The sequence below is a fragment of the Gorilla gorilla genome, chromosome 2, assembly GCF_029281585.2.
Source record: "Gorilla gorilla gorilla isolate KB3781 chromosome 2, NHGRI_mGorGor1-v2.1_pri, whole genome shotgun sequence".
In the NCBI taxonomy this organism is placed as follows: Eukaryota; Metazoa; Chordata; class Mammalia; order Primates; family Hominidae; genus Gorilla; species Gorilla gorilla.
Window position 1 is genome coordinate 196,014,482 of NC_086017.1, and position 21,532 is coordinate 196,036,013.

The 21,532-nt window shown below is 37.7% G+C and overlaps 1 protein-coding gene across 2 annotated transcripts in view; it reads left to right on the forward strand.

Moving 5' to 3' along the window:
• Positions 1 to 21,532, forward strand: part of VPS8 (VPS8 subunit of CORVET complex) — a 239,072-nt gene that overhangs the window by 99,809 nt on the left and 117,731 nt on the right. For both annotated transcript variants that reach the window (XM_063704436.1, XM_004038141.4), the window contains exons 25-33: positions 1,901 to 1,943; positions 3,361 to 3,433; positions 3,735 to 3,854; positions 8,545 to 8,616; positions 13,289 to 13,408; positions 15,019 to 15,075; positions 16,880 to 16,962; positions 18,004 to 18,088; positions 18,898 to 18,996. In XM_063704436.1, the coding sequence (XP_063560506.1) occupies positions 1,901 to 1,943; positions 3,361 to 3,433; positions 3,735 to 3,854; positions 8,545 to 8,616; positions 13,289 to 13,408; positions 15,019 to 15,075; positions 16,880 to 16,962; positions 18,004 to 18,088; positions 18,898 to 18,996 (752 nt within the window). The remainder of the gene's footprint in view (positions 1 to 1,900; positions 1,944 to 3,360; positions 3,434 to 3,734; positions 3,855 to 8,544; positions 8,617 to 13,288; positions 13,409 to 15,018; positions 15,076 to 16,879; positions 16,963 to 18,003; positions 18,089 to 18,897; positions 18,997 to 21,532) is intronic.

Here is a 21,532-nt window from a genome sequence, read left to right on the forward strand (position 1 = left end):
GAAGGTAATGTAATGCCCAACCTTGTTTTCACTAACCCTGTTTTTAGACTCTCCCTTTGCTCTCGTAATCACCTAGCCTCGTTTCCATATGAATAGACTCCCTTAGCTGAGAAAGCCTGACGAGCTCCATCTGGCCCCCTTGATTTACAAGACATTAAGGACTCCTTACCCACCCCTCTTTCCTCAAGGAGTTAACCTGTGTAAGCAGATTGTCAACATATCAAAGGAGTCCAGTTAACTGATAAGGTACTGGAACAAACCATGTATGAAGTTCCCAGCATTTTGCTCAAAAGATAACACCATAAAGCCTTGAGTTTGTGTCCGGCGTAGTGCCCATATCTAACTCTTATGAAGGATTTAGAGCCCCGCACCTGGTACCTTGGTTTTTTTGTAACCATTTGTCTTTTAAATTGTTTGTTTCCCTGTAACCATTCGTCCTTTTAATTTTTTTGCATGTTTTTACTTCTGAAGAGTTGTTGCATTTAAGCTCCCCTCCCCTTTCTAAACCAAAGTATAAAAGTTAAGCCCCTTCCTCGGGGCCAAGAGAATTTTGAGCGTTAGCCTTCTCTTTGGCTGCCGGCTGAATAAAAGACTCTTAATTCGTCTCAAAGTGTGGCGTTTTTCTAACTCGCTCAGGTACAACAGTAAAGTAAACATAGAATAGAGGAAGAAGTCAAATATGCATTTGTCTTGGGATGGGCTGAGGAATAATTTATAGTCTTATCTTTGTCCAGTGCCTGTGAAGATCAGCTATTAATTTACATTGTCAGGGTGAGGGAGGCCAGCTGGGGAGACATGGCCTTCTATCTTGCAGCAATCTGTTTAGGAACCAAAGGGAGCCAGGATTTTCATTTGTTTGTTTTTGTTTTTTACATGCCTCAGTTCCAAAGCTTAACTTTTCCTTTTGGCATAGTGAGTTTGGGATCCTGAGACTTTATTTTTCTTTCACTCGTGTTTATCTAGTTAGCCAATAAACATTAAGTTGTTATGCCGTGCAGGTGGTGATCACCATGTGTCATACTAGTTGATGTGAATCAAATGACATTTGGAATGGAAGCAAAATGTAGTTATTCATACATTTGGAGCAATTCATGTTTACATGCACTAACAACATCACAGATTTTGAGTATTTGTGAAAGATTACTGATAAAGTTAAAGGCATACACTTGCTTGCATTATGTCCAGTATTCATATTACCAAAAATAGAAACTCCAGCTCTTCGTTATTGCCAACCACAGATTCCCATCATCTGTGCGCTGTGGGCGTTCCCAGTCACTTCACCCTGTTGATGCTCCTGCTCCATTCTGTGTTGCCCTTGACCGCTTGGCTTCAAACTTTGTCATATTATCTTTCTGATTTCTTTAGTCAGAGAACAGGCTCGTATCACAAGATGGCAGAATCTTACATTTTTTATGTAACTTAGAATAGAAAGGGCCCTAAAGATCATTTAGTTTAGTTCTGTTACTTTAAACATTTGGGAACAATGGCCTTTTCAGCCCTAGAGCACTGTAGGTGGTAAAAGTCCATATTACAAATAAGAAGACAGTATGGTTATGCCTTAACACTAATTAATTGGTTCTGATGTACAGTTCATCAGCTCATTGCCTGCCCTACACCTTCCCTTGGCCCCAAGTTAGTTAGGCCAACAGTACATAGATCTCTACCCTCAGATCTATTCCTTCTGTATCTATCTTAGAGTAGCTTATATTGCTCTTGTGTCTGTGACAAGAATCTAATGGAAACTCAAAAACCAATAAAGTGGTCTTAACTTCCTGTTATTTGGGAATATACTTACCTCACCTTAAATGCCAAGTTTTATTTTTTTGTTTCTACATAAAGATTATTTTTCTGAAAAGGTTTTGAGAGAAAATTGCTGAAGATACTTCTCTTTCTATTTTAGATGAACAAGTTGTTATGGGCAATAAGCTCCTTGTATATATTAGGTAAGATTGTTTTATTTATTCATCTGCATGTATGTTCTTTCTATATTTTTCCTATATTTTTAGAGATACTATGATCTCTTATTTATATAGTACTTTTAATTTTGCACAATTCTTTTATGTAGAGCAGTGGTTCTCAACCATGGATAATTTTGTCTCCTACTCCCTGGAGATGTTTGGCAACATCTAGAGACATTTTTGGTTGTTATAACTGGGGCTAGAGAAGGGATGCTACTGGTATCTAGTGGGCAGAGGCCAAGGATGCTGCTAAGCATCATACAATGCACAGAGTAGCACAACAAAGAATTATCTGGCCCGAAGTATCAGTAGGGCTGAGGTTGAGAAACCTTGGTGTTGAAACCCGGGTTTTTTATGTTTACTAGTGACAACTATGTGGGATGTGTATTGTTTCTATATATGAGGGCAAGAGACTTGTTCAAATCATGAAAAAGTTAGTAACAGAGGTAAAACTAGAATGTTTATCTCCTGACTCCTGGAGCAGGGTTCATTCTAGTAGACTATGCCAGCTCAGAATTGAGCCCTGATAGAACTTTTAGGTAGATGGCTATTTGGCAGGAAGGTGGCAGAACCTAGCAGAACATCATTTTAGCTCATATCTAATGTCAGAGTTAACTTTGAAACCTGTTTCACACTTGTTACATTGATTCTTTAGTGTGAAAGCAATACGCATTTACTTAGTGCTTTATCATCTGTACTTTAAACTCTTCGGGATATGCTGGTGTCCAGTTGTCTCCAGTCTAACATTGAAAATTGTAGTTCAAAAAGCTTTAAAATTTGCTCCCTCCCCCCAAAAAAATAGAAAAAAGGTAGACATGTTCAGATGACATTTGTAGTAATTCAGCTCACAAGGCAAGTCTTTAGCCATGAAGAAGGTTTGATTTGGAGGTAAAACTGTAGGGTGAATTTCTCTTCAGATTCTAATTCTCCCCGGTTTGTCCTGTCACAGACTTCCCAGACATTTAGCCTCTTTCCCCATCTTTAATACCATTCTTAGAGCCCCTGGTTTAACAGTATCTGAGAACGCCAGGCTTTTAACAGGTTAATCATAGTATAATGGTGCCATTAGGCACCATCTTTGTAGACGCTGGGTATGAGGCCTTTAGAAGTCTGTCCTCATTCATTCTTGCCCCTTTAATAGAGCATTGGTTTTTCTTAGGAAACATATGAAGAAACAAAAGCTCCCACTCAGTCACAGGATGCATTACCTCACCTCCATATCTGTTGCCCACATTTTCTAAACTGGGTGTCATCTTGACCTGCTTTGGAACTTGACCTAACTGACAAAAGCTGAGCCTACTTACCAATTGAACTAGTATCTCAAGTTTGAGAAACAATGTTACTCGCTTGAAAGTTATCCCCTTTACAAGTCACCAGATCCATTCTCATTCTTTTCTTCTAGCTGTTGTCTAGCAGGTCGTGCCTATCCCCTTGGTGACATCCCTGAAGATCTTGTTCCCTTGGTTAAAAACCAGGTTGGTACTATTTTTATAGCCTTTTGACTGTTCTCCGTCTCTGGTTAAGACGCACTGAAGACAAATTGCAGTTGAGGCTTACACGTGGGTCAGGAGCTATCACCTGTTACAGGAGAGAGCTTACACACTATTACTAAAGTCAATAATTAGAGCTGAGAAAGAATTTAAGAGAGAACTTAAAATACAGTAGCAATTTAAACTGAATTCAGCCTGCCTTTATTTTATCCAAATGAGAATCACTGCTTCAGCAAGATACTTTGTCAGGTGAGAAAATAATCAACATTTTTTTCCCAACTTGCAGGTTTTTGAATTTCTAATTCGCCTGCATTCAGCAGAGGCTTCTCCTGAGGAAGAAGTCTATCCTTACATTCGGACTTTGCTACATTTTGACACAAGAGAATTTCTAAATGTATTGGCACTGGTAAGAGACAGTATTATTTTAAGGTGTTTTCAAAGAAGACAGAGCAATAATTTTTTGGCGGGGTGCGCTGGCTCACCCCTGTAATCCCAACACTTTGGCCGAGGCAGGCAGATCATCTGAGGTCAGGAGTTCCAGACCAGCCTGGTCAACATGGCAAAACCCCATCTCTACTAAAAATACAAAACTTAGCCAGGCATGGTGGCAGGTGCCTGTAATCCCAGCTACTTGGGAGGCTGAGGCAGGAGAATTGCTTGAGCCTGGGAGCCGGAGGGTGCAGTGAGCTGAGATTGTGCTGTTGCACTCCAGCCTGGGCGACAGAGAGAGACTCTGTCTCAAAAAAAGAAAAAAAGAAAAAGCAATATTTTTTAATAGAAAAATCATAATTCTTATGCAGGTACAGTTTTTATGCACTAGCAGTAAGTCAGGGTTTCAAATGTTTAATTTTGTTGTGCTACCCATTTTTTTCTCTAGTTCCTTGTCTTCCTCCCTTTCCCTCTTCCTCCTTCCCTCCTTCTATCCCTCCCTCCTTTCCTCCCTCTCTCCTTCTCTCTCTTCCTCTCTCTCTAACACACATTCATCAAAAAGTTAAGGAGAACTGAGTTAGATGTGGTGCATCTTTGATTTCATAAATTACATTGCCTGGCATACAAAATATGGAAGGGAGATGCTGAAGGAGATGTGGTAGTGATGATAGTAAAAATAGCTGGAGTCAAAATGGAACGTGGAAGCTTTTTGCTGAAAAAACACCTTTATACGTGTTCAATTAGAGATGAACATGTACAATTTGGGTGAGCCAGGTTGTCTGTGCAAATGCCCCTGGGGAGTAATTAGATATAATGTATCTTCTGAATTAAATGGTATTGTTGTTTTTTGAAAAGCTTTTGATATTATGGAAAATGCTTATAGTGTTTAGCGAAAGCAGCAGGCACATGAATATGCAAAACACACATATACACAGTATTTGGAGAAAAAAAGACAGGACGGAAATACACCCAAATATGAATAGTGATTAACTCTGTGAGATGAAGCAAATTTCCCTAATAAGCATATACTACTTTTATAAATTGAATTATATAAATATAATAAACTATTAAATTATTTTAAAAAGGTAAGTACTCATGAGAAGGTTATTATCATTTGAATTGGTTTAATTTGAAAATCTGACATCAGAAGTAGTAACTTTAATTGCATAGAAAGAAGAGAGGGAGAAACTTAGAAGTCAGATCTAGTTGGTTTAGGAAATTTTAAATGTCCAGAGGGGAACATAAGGGTAGTTGGTGACTGGCACATAGGAAAAAAAGAAACAAGAAGTGATGGAGGAGGAGGTTTAGAAAGAGTGTTAGAGAAAACAAAGAACTTAATGTAATTTTTATTTCTTTAAGGGCTGTGGTAGCACCGAAACACATTTGGAATTATGCTGATGTCTGAATTATGACACTGGGGTTTATAGTAAGGCTGCAAAACAGTCTCTGATTTGGTTGACAAATATTTGAGTGCATGGTATATCCCATGTATTATCCTCATTAGGGGATGCAGCCTTGGCAACTAGATATAAACTGCTTTTGTGGAGGAAGAGGATCCAGACATGTAGATAAATAATTATAGCACAGTGTAATATATGCCTTAGGGGAAGTACAGGATGCTATAGGAACACTTAATGAGGGGCACCTACTGGAGCGTTAGGGAATGTTTCTGAGATAAAATGGTGTCTACACTGAGTCTCAAAACATGAATAGAAGTTAGTCAGGGGAAGGGTAGGAAAAAATTTTGTAGGCAGAGGGCTGAATATATAGAAAGGCCTGGAAATGAGACAGAGCAATGAGTATTCAAGTAATTGAAAAAAATTCAATATAGCTGCATCTTTTAAGTATAAGGAGAAGTACAGAGAGAAACAAATCCAGAGAGGTAGGCAGATACCGAGTCTTGCAACCTGCAATAAAAAATTTGGACTTCCTTTTCTTCCTTCCTTCCCTCCTTCCCTCCTTCCTTCATTTTTGAGACGGAGCTTTGCTCTTGTCTCCCAGGCTGGAGTGCAATGGCATGATCTCGGCTCACTGCAACCTCCACCTCCTGGGTTCAAGTGATTTTCCTGCATCAGCCTCCCCAGTAGCCAGGATTATAGCACGCATCACCACACCTGGCTAATTTTTGCACGATGTTGGCCAAGCTGGTCTCGAACTCCTGACCTCAGGTGACCTGCCCACCTTGGCCTCCCAAAGTGCTGGGATTAGAGGCGTAAGCCACCACACCTGGCCAAAATTTGGACTTTATACTACAGCAGTGGTAGCAATTGAAGCCTTTTAGGAAGAAAAATATATTAATTTTATACTTTAAAAAGATTCCCTTTGACTCTTGTGTCTTAGTCTGTTTGAGCTGCTATAACAAAATGCATAGATTGGGTGGCTCATAAACAACAGAAATGTATTTCTCACAGTTCTAGAGTCTGGGAAGTCCAAGATCAAGGTGCTGGCAGATTCTGTTGGTTTAGGCACACGTACGAGAGGCTTCCCTCCTAATACCATCACATTGGTGATTAGGTTCTCAACATGAATTTGGGGGCATACAAATGGATTGAAATGAGATAAGATGGAGGCAGGGAGATCTGTTAGTAAATTTTGTAGTAATCTAAATAGAAGATAATGGTAGCTTAAATTAGGGCAGTGGCAGTGGGGATACCAAGAAGTGAAAGGATTTGAAAGATATTTTAAGAGGCAAATCAGCCTTATAAAGAAGAATCTGTGATGGAGGCCACATGTAGCCCCAAAGCCAGAAATATTTACCGTCTGGCTCTTTACAGAGAATGTTAACCCGTGGATTAGGAGGTAGCTTGCTATCATTATTTTACAGAAACCCCATAGTAATTTTTGAAGTACTACAGAAATAATTTTTTATGTCCAAATTCACAGATGACTTACAACTTCGGTTTTAGGTCTACCTTTGTACTTAAGAAACTGTAATTCTCCATTAGGACATCTTTGCATTTTATTCCTCTAGTAAACATCCATAATTAGAAGCATTTTTGTAGGATGATAATGGTCTAACAATGTGCCATTTTGGTGGCAGATGTTAACTACCACCAAAATAGTCATTAAGCATATCATAATATTCACACTGTGGTATATCACCACTTAATTATGTTCACAGAATCAAACTACCAATATCTGTTTCAAAGGAGTGACTACATGCTGCCAAAAGGAAAATGGTGAAGGAAATTCTTTTTTACTTGCTGTCACTGCCGTAGTTTTTAAATGCATGTGTTAATTCTCCATGGTTTTGTATTTTAGTTGAATAGCACTTATATTAGTGGATGGTACCTTCCCTTTGTACCTGCAGAGTATCATCTCACTTTAGCAGGCAGGGATGGGTGTCTATGTATGTGTGTGTTTGTTGTTCTCATGAATCCGAAGATAGAACTGAGAGAGACTTTGTAGTCCGTCTTCCTATCTTCAGTCAGGGTCATATTCAACCCACATATACATCAGAATAACTTCTATTTGAGCCTTCCACAGTAAGAGTTCCTACAGTCTCCTTGGTAATTCGTTTCAGCATTTCCCAGCTACCTGGCAGTAAAGCAGACTAGTTGAAAAAAAAGTTGAGAATATTTTGTTTTTCTGTGCATCAAACAGGAGAAGGAAGGGAAGGACATGCTAATAAGAGAACAGCATGAACAAAGGTACTTTGGAGAAATTGGGGGAAATTCAGGCCCATTTAAAGAACAGTAACTACTCTTGTTTGAACAGGACTATGATGTAGTCTTGAAAGTTCATGGCTGTGAAATTCCTTTTTATTTTTAGTCTACTGGGACAATGCGTAGTTCATTTTCTTGTTTCAAGGAAATAGCAATAAATTAGTGCTACGTGGATTTAAACATTTCTCAGAATCAAATGAACTAAGTGAAAACCATAGGAACGATCTTTAAGTCTTTCATCATTCTTATTGTTCAGTAAAAATTTTCATTTCCATTTTTTGATAGTGGACATAATCTCAATTTCTTCATATATACTATATGTACTAGGTTTTTTGTGACATGCTGTTACATATACTGACAAACAGAATCTGGTATCGTAATTTATTTTGATGCATGTTATGTTCAAAGTATTTTGGCTGTGCTTGATCAGTTACATAAAATAAAAGTTGCTATAGTTGGCAGTGTTTTGAGAATAGTAAGTAGGCTTGAGAACTTTAACATTTTTTTTACCATAATAATTTTTAAAAATGCCTACCTATCTTTGGACATCATTTTTCTTAATTGTCATGGAAATTGTGAAAGTTATTTTTATGACAGTTAATAAAATGTGTCTTAGTTATTTCCAAATAACATAGACTGAATGATGGCTGAACATGTAGTATTTTATCCTTCTGTTCTCAAACCTTTGCTCCCAGATTACCTCTTTTCATTAGTGTTATCGCTCTCTTTTTTTTGCTTATGGACTTTGCCTTCCTTCCTTTCTCCAATTCTTATTTGTGATTTTTTTTAAGTCTCAGAATACTGTGCAATATTAAATGCCATAGCTTTCTACTTGACTCACTAAAAATAACGTCACGCAAGGTGTATAAGATAAAACCTAATGAGGAATAGTTATCTTATTTGAGAAATTACTTGGATTTTATTAACAAGAATTTAATAACTTGTTTTCTTCTACAATGTGCAAATAATAATTACTTTAAAAAATTTATTTCTCCCTTGTAGACTTTTGAAGATTTTAAAAATGACAAGCAAGCTGTGGAATATCAACAGCGAATTGTGGACATTTTGTTGAAAGTAAGTATTCAAAGAATACATGTCTTTATATTGATATTTATATTAAGATAGTTGAGCTGTTTTATAGCAGGTTATGAAATAATCTTGTTAAGTGGTTCTTGGAATCATATCTTAAAATTTTATTACGGTGTCTTTGTCCTCAAGAGCTGAATTAAGTACTAATTATTTATTTAAAAAAATTTTTAGTGTATGTTGGCTTTAGACTGGGGACCGGAATAGAGAGCAGTACTGTGAGAAAGGCATATGGTGATAATTGCTATGTTAGTATGATTACATGTAATAATAGAGACTAACTTGAGAGTGCTTTGAGAAAACAATTAATATGAAGAATCTTCCTGTGTCTCATGCCAACTTCACTTTGTTGCTAAGGCAGTGCTGTATTCTATCATGGCACTGAGATGCTGGATGACACTTAAGAATGATTCGAGGCACACAGAAATGATCATCCGAGTATAAATCTAATTAGATTCAGGAGAAAGCTGTTTTGAGATTGATGCTGTTGCTAATGAAGAATGCAGGGAAAGGTTCTTTGCTTTTCCATCTGCATGACTTCAGGCAGGCCAGTTTCCTCTTGTAGTTGAAAGCTTAGAGTTTTTATTTTTGTTCATTTGGCTGTAAAGTGGAGGTTTCTTTCTTTTAATGTTAAATTATTTTGGACAAGACACCAGAATTAAAGTGTTTTGTAGTTGTGCATAACATCAATATGCCACATTTATAATAGTTCTGTATGTTTATATACATTATTTCTTTTGAGCTATCAATTAATATTAATTTAACCTTGTAAGACAGGCAGTGATGATTATGAAAATAGGATTGCTGACCTGTCAGATGATGCCAGTTTGATTGAGTTGGCTAGTATGGAGAATTTTTACCTAGATTTATTCCCAGTCTTGTCCTCCTTTAATTTGTGACCTTGCCTCTCTTCTACCTAATACTCTTCCATGGCTTCCTATTGGTCATTTGGAATTAAGTTCTGCTGTGAGAGAAAACTCAAAATAACAATAGTTTAATTGTGATGGGAATTAATTTTTCTCATAGAAGTCTGGAAGTAGGCAACCTGGTTTAGAAGAGTGACTTCATAAACTCAGGGACGCAGATTCCTTCTGTCTTAGTATTACACTTAGTGCATGATTTCCATCTTTCCATCCAAAATGGCTGCTCAGGTTCCTGCTATTACCTCTGCATTCTAGCCAGCCTGAATGTAGAAAGCGATGAAGAAAATGTTCTCTCTCCTTAAGGAAACTTCTTAAAAGCTGTGTAATACAATTCTGCTTACACCGTATAAGGCCCCTTAGTTGGTGGGGGAGATGGAGAAACATAGTCTGTATTCTTGTAACCGTGTGCTTAGCTAAACATGAGGAGTTCTGTTTTTCTTCTTTTTTTTTTTTTTTTTTTTGAGACTGAGTCTTGCTCTGTTGCCCAGGCTAGAGTGCAGTGGCAGGATCTCAGCTCACTACTCCTGGGTTCAAGCGATTCTCCTGCCTCAGCCTCCAGAGTAGCTGGGATTAGAGGCACCTGCCACCACACCCAGCTAATTTTTGTATTTTTAGTAAAGATGGGGTTTTCACCATGTTGGCCAGGCTAGTCTCGAACTTCTGACCTCAGGTAATCCGCCCACCTCAGCCTCCCAAAGTGCCGGGATTACAGGTGTGAGCCACTGCGCCCAGCCTTGAGAAGTTCCGTTTCTAAGTTAGGAGGGAAGACTAGATGTTGGAGCATAAGTAATAGTTTCTGCCATACCCGTCTAAACTGTTGAACATCCAAGATCCCTCTATATTTTCTGGTCCTGACTAGGTCTCTATAACTGGTCCCTTCTGCCATCCACCTCATCATCCTACCCCACACACCTTGTATTAGGACCCTCAACCATATTAAAATATTAGAATTCACTAGACTCTCTGTGGTGTGTTCATAGTTTATGTTCTTTGCAAGGGTTTTCTTTCAGCCTGTCATGCCTTTTCCTTTCACTGACTGGCAAGTTCCTAATCATTTTCCAAGACTTAACTGAAATACCATCTATGAGAAACTGTTTTGAACGCTCTCCCACACATCTAGGTTGATTAGTTGCTCCTTGTCTGTGCTCAGGCAACACTTTATGCTTCAGTTAGCACACTGTAGTGTCATGTTTACATATTTTCTTATCTGTCTTATCTAGACTTGAGCTTCCTGAAGGTAGAGATTGTGAGGATTATTCTAATTATTATTATTATTACTGTTTTGGTCATTGTTTTAGCATGCCTGGAACAGATCCAGCACAATGCCTGTAACCCAGTAGATGTCAGATAAATGTAAGTTGGTTACATTGTAATTTGAGTTTAAAACTATACTAAGTTGGAAGAGTGATCCAAATGAAGAGAAAGCTCCATAAGTATTTGACTGTTTCTGTTGGTGACTTGCCATTCTTGTATGTTGTCTTGATAGTGTTTACCTTGCGTCAATGAAGAATGAGATTTTGAGATTATTTTTTTCATTTCTAGTGCTAGAGATGTGCTAATTGGTTAAAGTGTACTTGTGAGGGAGCCGGTGAGAGGAGGAGTATAGGTAGTGACCAGAGAACAGGCCAGTGGATGTTATCATGTGTGCTGAATGGCTGCAGACAGAGAGGAAACATCTATTAATTTGTGACTTTTTATATTGCCCAGAAAATTTGTAAGCATGGTCTCTGAAATAGGCTAAAGAGAAGAAATGGAAAGGAAATGGCCTTTTGTAGGATAATAACCAATTAGACACTCGCTGAGTTGATGAGGGAATTCTCATATATATATAAGAATATATATATATGAGATAGAGTTTTTATAACTTGAAATACCCACATATTCTAATAATGAGTTTGCACTTGACAAGTGATGATTACTGCACTAAAAGCAGAAAGGGCAAAAGAGAGGGATGCAAGAAGAAGTAGGTCAAAAGCTAGGGAATGTTGTATAATGGGAGAAACCTGGTACTTTATCTTTGAATGGAGGATGGAAGGAGGGAACTTGGAACTTTTTAATAGATGTGTGAGGGTACTATACCCTGATTTGTTGTAGAGTTGCCCCCATGAATTCAGCTCGCCCAAAACAGTACATGGTCTTCCCCCCCCCACTTCTGCATTCTCTCTGTTAATGGCATCATTATCCCACCTGCCAATCAGGCTCAAAAAATGTCCCGTTTCATTGCTCCTTAAACCACATGTTTCCACACATAGGAATACTTGTCCTGTCCGCCCTCTCTCTGCCTCTTTCCATTTTCATGATCACTGCCCTACTTAAGAGCCCTTTAGTCTCCCAGACTCCTGCAGTCACTTGTATCTTGCTCTCCCTGCCTTCTGTTTCTTTCTTCTGTTAATTTTATCCCATGTACTGCTGACAGGATAATTTTCCTAAGCACAATACTGGTCATGATCAACTCCGCTGGTGGAACATGTTTAGTAGCTCCCCAGTTTTCTGTAGAATACATTCCAGATTCCTTAGGATGACATTTGAGACCTCATCTTCCCTTTCAATCTATAGTTTCCCTCTTCCTGCATGCTGCTGTATTCTAATAAATATTGTTGTTCCCCCTAACAAATGTGTTTTTCTGTGTCCATGATTTTGCTCTCACTCTTCTCTTTGCCAGGTTTGCCTTCTCTGTTGACATTTCCCCTTGTCAAAATTTCTGCACGGGCTTTAAAACTTAGCTTAAAAGCTATTCTTCTCATTTCTTTTCAAATTCCCTCTCTAACCAGTTGAATTAAAATTTTCCACCGTGCTTCTGTAATCATTTGTGCCTTTATAATAGCAGTCATTATATTATGCCTTTTATTTAAGATGTGCTGTCTTTTCCTTCTTGTTCCTAATTTTCTTAAAGACACTTATAGCATCTTACACATAGTGAGTACTTAGAAAATGAGAGCTGAGTTAAAGCCAGAGGAATGACTATGATTTGATAACTGTGTGTGTTGTTAAAAGCCTGTTATACAAAACCGTGTCTTCAAGGAACTGCTTAATAGAAGGTGGAAGCCGTTCACTTCATTGGTCTGTGTGATAGCTGACTTCTCTGGGCTACCTTGACTCTCAGTTATCTTACTCTCAAACCTCAAAGCAGCTCTCTTCTTCCCTTGTTGATGGGCAGATTTTTAGTAGGGCTTATTTAATTGTACAAGACCAGCCTGGCCAACATGGTGAAACTTTGTCTCTATTAAAAATACAAAAATTAACCAGGCGTGGTGGCACACGCCTGTAGTCCCAGCTACTTGGGAGGCTGAGGCAGGAGAATCACTTGAACCCAAGAGGTGGAGGTTGCAGTAAGCCAAGATCACGCCATTGCACTCGAGCTTGGGCAACAGAACGAGACTCCATCTCAAAAAAAAAAAAAAAATTAGTTGTAGAAGGATTCTCTAAGAATTACTGAGGGAAATGTGATTAATATTTCTTTGAAATACTACACTTTACATCTCTACCTCTTTATCAATTCAGTTCTCATCCAAATTGTGATAGAAATAGGCCAAACATCACTAAAATGTTTTCTTCTCAGAGTATGCAAGTGGTTGTGCTTATTCTAAATGGAGTTGAATTCAATTGTTGCACAGTCAATAAAAGAATCTTTTTACTCATCTTCAGTTATGAGGCTATCCCGTCTTCTAATTGTATTTTTTTTTTTTTTTCATCAAACCAAATGGTGTATTGAATAAATGGTCTCCTTTGCTCTTCAGGTAATGGTGGAGAATTCAGACTTTACCCCCTCACAAGTAGGATGTCTCTTTACCTTCCTTGCTCGGCAGCTTGCAAAGCCTGACAACACCTTGTTTGTAAACAGAACACTTTTTGATCAGGTAAGTGTCTAGCAGTGAAAACTAAAAGGTTTTTTCCTGTTTACTGCGCACAGTTCCCTGGATTACACTGTTTCCTGATGTGACAGACTATTGGGTAAATACCTTATCAAGGAGAGGCCTGTTCAGGTTTTGGATCTAAGTTAGGGGGGTATGTGTATATGGGTGTATGGGTATGTTTTGTGGAGATTGGTTTATAGAGATTGTGTTTTCTCAATTATTCTGTTGCTCTGAATTGCCTAGAATTCTTTGCTCAAGAGTTTCCCAATTTAAGAATCTCCCCCATCTCACTGGTAGTAAGACTATTATGACCATCATCTGGAGAAAAGATTACTTTTGTACAATCTCAATTTACTTACAAATGACTTTCAAGGTTTCTTGTAATCCCGCTTAAATAGCTATTTTTCCACAGGTGGCAAAGAAAATACTTTTTGTCTGGAGAAAGTAACTAAAAATGACTAGCATTTTCTGAGTACTTCACAATGGCAGACATTGTTCCAAAGCTTTATGTGTGTATGTTACCTTAGTCCTCTCAACAGCTCTAAAATAGGGACAGTTATCCTCCTTTTATAGATGAGGAAACTGAAGCCTGGAGAGATTAAGTAATTCATGTAAGGTCATACTTAGTGTGTTATTATTAGCAGTAAATATTAAGTCTTAATAGCGTTAGTATTCAAATTCAAGTGGCCTGACTCCTAAGCCCATGCTTTGCTAGGTCCATGGTATCGTATCAGGAAACTTAAAGTTAAGGTATATTGACAACACTGCCTTATAGTTATGTTTCTTTTCTCTCTCTCTCTTTTTTTTTTTTTTTTTTTGAGACAGAGTCTGGCTCTGTCGCCCAGGCTGGAGTGCAGCAGCACGATCTTGGCTCACTGCAACCTTGGCCTCCCAGGTTCAAGTGATTGTCATGCCTCAGCCTCCTGAGTAGCTGGGATTACAGGCACATACCACCACGCCCGGCTAATTTCTTGTATTTTTTGTAGAGATGGGGTTTCACCATGCTGGCCAGGCTGGTCTTGAACTCCTGACCTCAAGTGATCTGCCCTCCTCGGCCTCCCAAAGTGCTGGGATTACAGGTGTGAGCCACTGCGCCCAGCCTCTTAGAGTTGTGTTGCCAGGCCGGATGCGATGGCTCGCGCCTGTAATCCCAGCACTTTGGGAGGCCGAGGCGGGCGGATCACCAGGTCAGGAGATCGAGACCATCCTGGCTAACACAGTGAAACCCCGTCTCTACTAAAAAAAATACAAAAAATGAGCCGGGCGTGGTGGCGGGCACCTGTAGTCCCAGCTACTCGGGAGGCTCAGGCAGGAGAATCACTTGAACCCGGGAGGCAGAGCTTGCAGTGAACTGAGATGGCGCCACTGCACTACAGCCTGGGCGACAGAGTGAGACTCTGTCTCAATAAATAAATAAATAAATAGTTAGCACACCTGAACCTGATGTTACATGTACTAGGTTAATCAGTTGGGAAGGTAGCCTACACCTGTGGTATTTGTTATGTCTGGGTGTGAATGAGTTGGTTATTTGAAAGGGTAGTTATTATTTTTATTATGAGAGTATTAATGTCTAGATGCTGATATCAAATAAAAAATACTTTTTCTTCGCCCAGGTCCTTGAATTCCTTTGTAGTCCTGACGATGACTCCCGACACTCTGAAAGACAGCAGGTATGAACTACTAGAACTCTTTTTGTTAAAAAATAGGAAAGAAGAGTAAGCCAGAAAGAATTCTTCTGTGCTAGACTTCACTACACATGAGGGGCAATTACTTGTGCCAAACCCTAATACGAAGTTAGAGTCAGTGGGAACCAGAAAATAGAGTGGATGATTGTTAGAGGTACATGTGTAAGAAGCTTATATCAAACTAAATTCCTAGGTAGACTGGATCTGTCTTGTATCTACCGTGACATCAAAGAAACTACTTCATCTTCCCCTATTATGTAGCAACAGCTAGGACTTCTTGTACCCTGCATTCCATTGGCATCATTAATCTGGTAACTACTGCTAGCTGCTGTGGTCCTGAAACAAAAAAGCTGCAGGGTCCTGAGTATTGACATACCTAATTTTTGAGAGTGCCCTAAAACCCCACTGCATTAGGGCTGACCATTCTGGAGACTAGAATCCACCTGTCCCTCCACTAATTATCGTGAGATAGTAACTGTTTGAGTACCACTTCTTTCTGTTCATGCCACTTTCTTGAGGTTGCCTTGAGGAGTAGGATTCTTTAAAAAGCATACCCACCATAATTGTGGGCACTAAGAGAGTCAACCCATTTTGTATTGATAGCCAGATTTTGTCAGGTAAGTAAACTACTAAAATTAAGTACCATGAGAGCTGTGCTGAAGTATGGCTTTATGGCACTGTGGTAATCATACGCAGCTGGGAAGTTGAGACTATCGGATAGCAACAGTGACCCCTTTATCCGCACAGCTATGGCCCAGTGACTGCTGCAGAGTATCCTAGGTAAAAGAACAGCTGGTAAAATTTTGGTTATCTCTTAAATTATATTGAATACAAATAGTATATGGGCCCCCTCATTTCAGCTGCTTAGTGTTGTAAAAATTAATTCTATGAGCTCCAATATTTTTGTTTGCTTTTTATTGTGGTAAAATAGACATAACACATAATTTACCATTTTAACCATTTTTAAGTGTATACATCAGTGGTATTCACATTGTACAATCCTCATCACCATCCATCCCCAGAACTCTTATCTTCCCAAACTGAACTACCATACCAATTAAATCATAACTCCCGCTCCCTGTTTTCTTCTCCCCAGCCCTTAGTAACTACCAGTCTCTATGAATTTTACTACCTTAGGTCCCTCACGTAAGTGCAGTCACAGTACTCGTTCTTTTGTATTTAGCTTATTTCACTTGGCAGAATGTGTTCAAGGTTCATCCATGCCGCAGCATGCATGTATCAGGTTTTCTTCCTAGTGAACAGTATTCCGTTGTATGCATATACTACATTTTGTTTATTCATTCATCCACTGAGGGGCATTTGGATTGTTTCCACCCTTTGGCTATTTTGAATAGTGCTGCTATGAAAAGCCCCAATACTTAATTTTTAAAAAATGAACATGTAAACATGGATACCAGCTGTGGATAGACAGATTGTAAAGAACCGTAAGACATAAAAGTGAGATAAAAATTCACTTCTTGAAAGATATATATGGATATTTTAGCTTAGCAGAGAGTAAGCGCAGTGTCTAATAGGGCTTTATTCGTAAACACTGTTGCGTTCTTTCCATGTTTGGAAAGCGGAGCCATTTATCTTTATAGGGCTTAAATGCAGTATGATCAAGTTTATAATGTCAGTCTAACCCCTTCCATATGTGACAGCAAGCCAAAATATCATCAACTAAGAATACAGAAGAAAAAATTAGATGTTATAGTCTGCATGGCTGAATGCACTCTTAAAGAGCTAGTAAATTCTCAAGGGTTTTTACTCATTTGTTGTAAATACTCAGGTCCTTTTAGAATTGCTGCAGGCTGGAGGCATAGTTCAATTTGAAGAGAGTCGACTCATCCGGATGGCAGAAAAAGCTGAGTTGTAAGTTGTTTTGAGGCTGTATATTAGTTTGCCATAGAAATATTAAATTACATTTCTCTAACTTAAAGCCCAGTTTATTGATACATTGCTGCTTTTTTAATTAGGAAAGATTATACAAATAACAATAACCTAAGGGTGAAAATTTTTCCCTTTTAATTGAATTCTAGAAATTAGTAAAATTTGCAGAAATTGATAGGGCAGATATGAAACTTTTATATAGTTGTTTAAACATAAAGTGAAATAGTCTTATATGTTTTATTATTTTAGATTTTTTCTTTAATATTTCCATGTTTCATAAATTGTTGATGGTTATCTTAGATATATTAGAGACAATGCAGTATTTGACGTAGTAAATAAGATGATATGATCACATTGCTACTTACCTAGTATGCTGTATTTATATGACATGTAATTCTGAACAGAGGAACTTTATGTAAAATTTTTGTAAATTATCAATATCTAACATATTCACTATTTCTTATGTGATACACTATTGTTTTAGTATTTCTTTTGTATTCAGCATTGAAATTTTTTATAAACATAATATTTAGCAGCCTCTTGAACCTATAGTTAAAGGTTAACGGCAAATACTCATCTCCCTTAGTTATTCACTGTAACTTTATTTAACAATAGAAATCACATCTACTATATTAATTTTTCTTTTTTTTCTTTTGAGACAAGGTCTCCCTGTGTTGACCAGGCTGGAGTGCAGTGGTGCGATCATAGCTCACTGTAGCCTTAACCTCCTGGTCTCAAGCAATCCTCCTGCCTCAGCTTCCGTAGTAGCTCAGATGACAGGCACATGCCACCATACCTGGCTTTTAGTTTTTTTGTAGAGACGGGGTCTTGCTATGCTGCCCAGGCTGATCTCAAACTCCTGGTCTCAAGCAATCCTCTTGCCTCAGCCTCCCAAAGTGCTTGGATTATAAGCATGAGCCAGGACACCCGGCCCACTTTTCCTAATACTAACCTGTGTGCCAGAGCAAATGTCTCAAAAACCTCCCTGTTTGGTACACTGAAGTTTTTCCCTTTATATTCTAGCTATCAAATTTGTGAATTTATGTATGAAAGAGAACACCAATATGACAAAATTATTGATTGCTACTTACGTGACCCTCTGCGAGAGGTGAGTCAAGATACTGCTTTACTCTTTTTTCTTACTCAACTTTCCCTCTTATTGAGTACAAATAACTGTTGAGTAGAAATATTTGCACATGTGTATGAGCCAAATACACATTGATAATTAAAACAGATACAGTTCTTGCAGTTTTGGAATGTATAATTTAGTGATGGAAACTGACAGTAAACAAAGTCAAATATGATTACAAATTGGCATAAATGCTAGGGAAGAGAAACCGAGTGCAACTTTAGAGGATGATGGGGAACTGACTTACACAGAGTAGCCAGGGAAGGAATTTCAGAGAAAGTGACATATAAACTGAGTTTTGGAATTTGAGAAGCCAGTGAAGGAAAGAGCCAAGAAGAGTGTTCCAGGATGGGTAACTGTATATGCAAGAGACCTGAGGTGGGGAAAATTGACATGTTCAAGGAGCTGAGTAGAGATCATATAGATGAAGTGAAAATCAGTATAGGTGGAGCATAATAGACAAGGGCAGGAGTGGTTTGTGCTGAAATTGGGAATGTGGACAATGGGATCCCCAAAAGCCAAAGTGTGATACTCCTTCATTAGGTCACTGAAGATTAATAAATTCAAACCAAAATTAATTAGAACTGATTTTTTGCTTCTAAGAGTCTACCCTAAATTTTAAACAATTACTCTTTATTTTTAGGGACAGAGTTTTCCATCAGTTAACTATCTCCAGATGATTTTTCATCTTCAGATAACAGATGTTTACCAAGACTGGTTCAGTTGGTAGGGACTAAATCTTGAGTGAGTGAATGAATGAATAAATTATATTGTCTTGTGCTCTTCAGGAAGAAGTCTTTAATTACATTCACAATATCTTATCCATTCCCGGACACAGTGCAGAGGAGAAGCAGTCTGTATGGCAGAAAGCAATGGATCATATTGAGGTACTGATGCGCAAAACTTCACACTTCACCATCTGAATGATCATCTAACCCAAGTTAACTTTGTGCCAACGAAGCAATGGCATGTATCATATTAAGTTGATTTAATTTAGGGTTGAAATCTTTTTCGTGTAATTATTCTACCTCATATTTGTATTCATAAAGTCTGTGTCACATGCAATCTATTACATCATGACTTCTGAAACTAGCCCATGTTCAATCAGCCAGTGACAAACTATTATTAATACGTTTTTACAAAGTTCGTAGAATGATTCTGAGAGTACTGCTTGTCCTTTTTTCCTAATATGTGATGAGTGCCATTCCCTCCAATCATCTAATGGACTTTTAGAAAAATTACTGCAATGAGTTTTCTCTCTGATGTGTTTCTCTTCCTTATATAACAGGATGATGATTCTGACCTAGCTGTGGTCAACTAATTCACTGATTTTGTTGATGCCTGCTATTTTACAGAGGATGCAAGTATTCACTTCTATTGAAACAAAAAGTTCCTATTAAGAAACAATGCTTCTAGATATACAAATAGACTACTTGCGTGATGAGGGCTGTGATCACAATGTGTTCTGAAATGGGACCCAAAAATCACTTCCTACTTTAGTTTCCTTATGTTCATAACATACTCCTTACCGCAGAATCCAACAGAACTAGCAGTTTTGTTGAAATCTCTTATTTTTATGTTTTATGTTATTTTATCTATTCTGTTTATTTCTGATGATTGAAAAAAAGTAGTAAGAAAAGAGGTAATCCTCTTTTGGAAATAACATTTAAACTGAGGTAATCCTAGTTTTGGAAATAACATTTAAACTGAGGTAATCCTACTTTTGGAAATAACATTTAAACTGAGGTAATCCTACTTTTGGAAATAACATTTATATCTACAGAGTTGCTCTCGTTCTTCTTATAGCAAGAGTCAGGTGGTGGATTTAGAGATGTAGTAAAGATATGATTATTCAACATGTTTGAACATTTTTTATAGATATTAAAAACTATAAGAAAGGATATGATGTGGATACTTTGTTTTAGTTCCCGAAGGTTGTAAAGTTTAGAAAGATCAGAGGTGTGAACAACATCTTCTTGTGAAATATCTGGCACAAAAGGTAGTATAGCCAGTCATGAGATATGTGGTCTGAAGTAATTTCCACACTGCTGTATATAGGATTGAGAACATGGAATATATTATTTAGTGTTGTTATATTCCTGCTAACAACAAGATGAATGTATCTTGGCAAAATAACCCAACAAGTCATTCTCTGATTTTGTGTTTTATATTTTTTCCCTTTAATCATTTAGTATTCTTTTTCATCCTCCTCTTCAAGTCTCCATGCTTATATTATGATTCAGTTCTCATTTCACCTCATCTGCATTATACAGTGGTTTGAGCACATGGATTCCAGACATCAAAAATGAAGCCACATCTCTGCATTATGTGAAATGTGATAAATTAATCAATGAGCAAACATTGCTCAAAATTAATCAATGAGCAAACATTGCTCAGCAAAAAACTCAAGCTGGGGGAGCAAGAAGTATTTTTGCTACACAATAATTATTTTTGCTGACTAGTTTTTCCCACATCTGCATATTTTTTCACCTTGAACTTTTTAATATCTCTTAAGGCCACAATGACAGGTGTATAAGCTTTTGTTGAAGGACTTCTGTGTCTTCAGTAATGTAAATATAATCAACATTAAATACATAGGACAAAAAGGCATCATAATGAAGTTTTCTGACAAGATACACTTAGTTTATAGCTTAGTGGTTCTTAACACTTTTTTTGAGACTCTAATGAAAGATTTATGCCTCATAATATTGCACATGTACATAGATACATGATTCTGTTTAAAGTTTCAGGGATATACAGATCCCTGAAAGTCTTTCTTAGATGACCAATCTCTGGTTCAGATGGTTTTTTGAATATGAAAGATTTCATTAGATTGTGTTGACATGTTATATTTTGAAATTTATAAAGCATTCAAAAAAGTACATAAAACAAATGTATAGCTTAATTAAAAATTGAAAAGCAAACATCCTAGGTCCTCGAAATATTATATTTGCATACCTCAGACTTTTCCCATATATTCTTTTCTGATCACAGTTTTTTCTTCCCCCCTTCCCCCATACAGCCATTATCCTGGTTTTTGTGACAGTTTCTTACCTTTTTGTATACTGTTACTGCATATGCATGCATCCCTAAATATATGTTTTTGTTTTGCCTATTCTTGAACTTTGTGAAAATGAAATGATACTTTATTTTCTTATTTTTGCCCAGTATTTTGTTTGAGAAGATTGTACCTTTTGTTTACATAGCTGCAGTTGATTTTTATTGTATAGTATTCGATTTTATAAGTATATCACAGTTTATCCATTCTACTGCTGCTAGGCATTTCAGTTGTTTCTAGTTTTAACTATTAAGAACAGTCTGTTCACAATCATTCGTATATGTGCATCTTGAGCATAGCCACATACATTTCTCTAAGGCAGTGATTCTCAGTTTCGTCCCCAAACCATCACAGCATCAGCTGAG